Below are 931 nucleotides of genomic sequence, written 5' to 3'. Positions count from 1 at the left end.
GTTCCATGCAATTTGGGGTCCTGATGCTTCCACTTTCAAAGAGGGTACCTCCTGACACACCCACTGGACACAGGAGTTGCAATTCTTTCTGGACTTTCTTGGGGCTGAAATGGGGCNGGCAAAGGCTAAAAGTAGTTCTTGGGCCTACCTGACCTTTCAGCCTCACTTGCATCAGTGAAAGAGGAGNCCCCTCTCACTACTGTGGTTTTGGTCCCTGAAGGAGACCGGCTGCCTCTGTTTGCCTGCCTGTTCAGGAAAGCACAGCTCACCTGTATCGTCTCTTCCTCCGGGACCCAGAATCAGACCTGTAGGGTGATAAGTCCTCCTGAGTCTCTATAGGAATGGCTGGTGAGGACCCCAGCCCAGGGAATGGCCAGCCCAGGTCCTGAGCCCAGGGAATGAGGTGGGCAGCTGGGGGTGGGGATTGGGGGCAAAGTACCGATCTCGACGGTGTTTCTTCACATTCTTCTTCTTCTTGCGCAGGGGGGAAGCACTCCCACAGCTGTGGAGATGGGTGGGCACCAGTGAGCTTGGGGTGGAGGGGAGAGGATGTGTGTGGCTGATGGGGTTCCCGGTCTGGAAGCTGGGAAGGGGCCCCAAGCTATGAAGCCCAGAGTCCCTTGGATAGAATGACCTGGAGCTTATGGGTCAGACTGGCAAGACCCCTAAAGTTGCTGCTACTGCCTGCCTCTTTTGCCTTCGTGTGTGTGCACAGATACATGTAGAGCCCAGAGGTCTGCCTCGGACATCACTTATGAGGCCCCCCCAATATATTTATGTATTGTGTGTGTTTATGTGCACATGNCAGGGGACATACAGGGAGAGCAGAGAAAACAAAATAGTCTTTGCAAAGTTCTTTTCTGCCACTGTGGAGGTCATGGGACTGAGGGTTGCCGAGCCTTCTCACCAGCCCTGTTTTCTGAGTCATGGT

At 54.2% G+C, this 931-nt stretch overlaps 1 protein-coding gene across 1 annotated transcript in view; it reads right to left on the bottom strand.

Annotated features, from left to right (window-relative positions):
* The window catches only part of Srrm3 (serine/arginine repetitive matrix 3), a 38,733-nt gene that overhangs the window by 19,334 nt on the left and 18,468 nt on the right, over nucleotides 1–931 (bottom strand). Inside the window, exons 6-7 of the mRNA XM_021163407.2 lie at nucleotides 440–502; nucleotides 270–305 (exon numbers count right to left, since the gene is read on the bottom strand). Of these exons, the coding sequence (XP_021019066.1) occupies nucleotides 270–305; nucleotides 440–502 (99 nt within the window). The remainder of the gene's footprint in view (nucleotides 1–269; nucleotides 306–439; nucleotides 503–931) is intronic.

The sequence above is a fragment of the Mus caroli genome, chromosome 5 (assembly GCF_900094665.2).
Source record: "Mus caroli chromosome 5, CAROLI_EIJ_v1.1, whole genome shotgun sequence".
NCBI lineage: Eukaryota > Metazoa > Chordata > Mammalia > Rodentia > Muridae > Mus > Mus caroli.
This window is presented reverse-complemented; position numbering and strand designations above follow the sequence as displayed.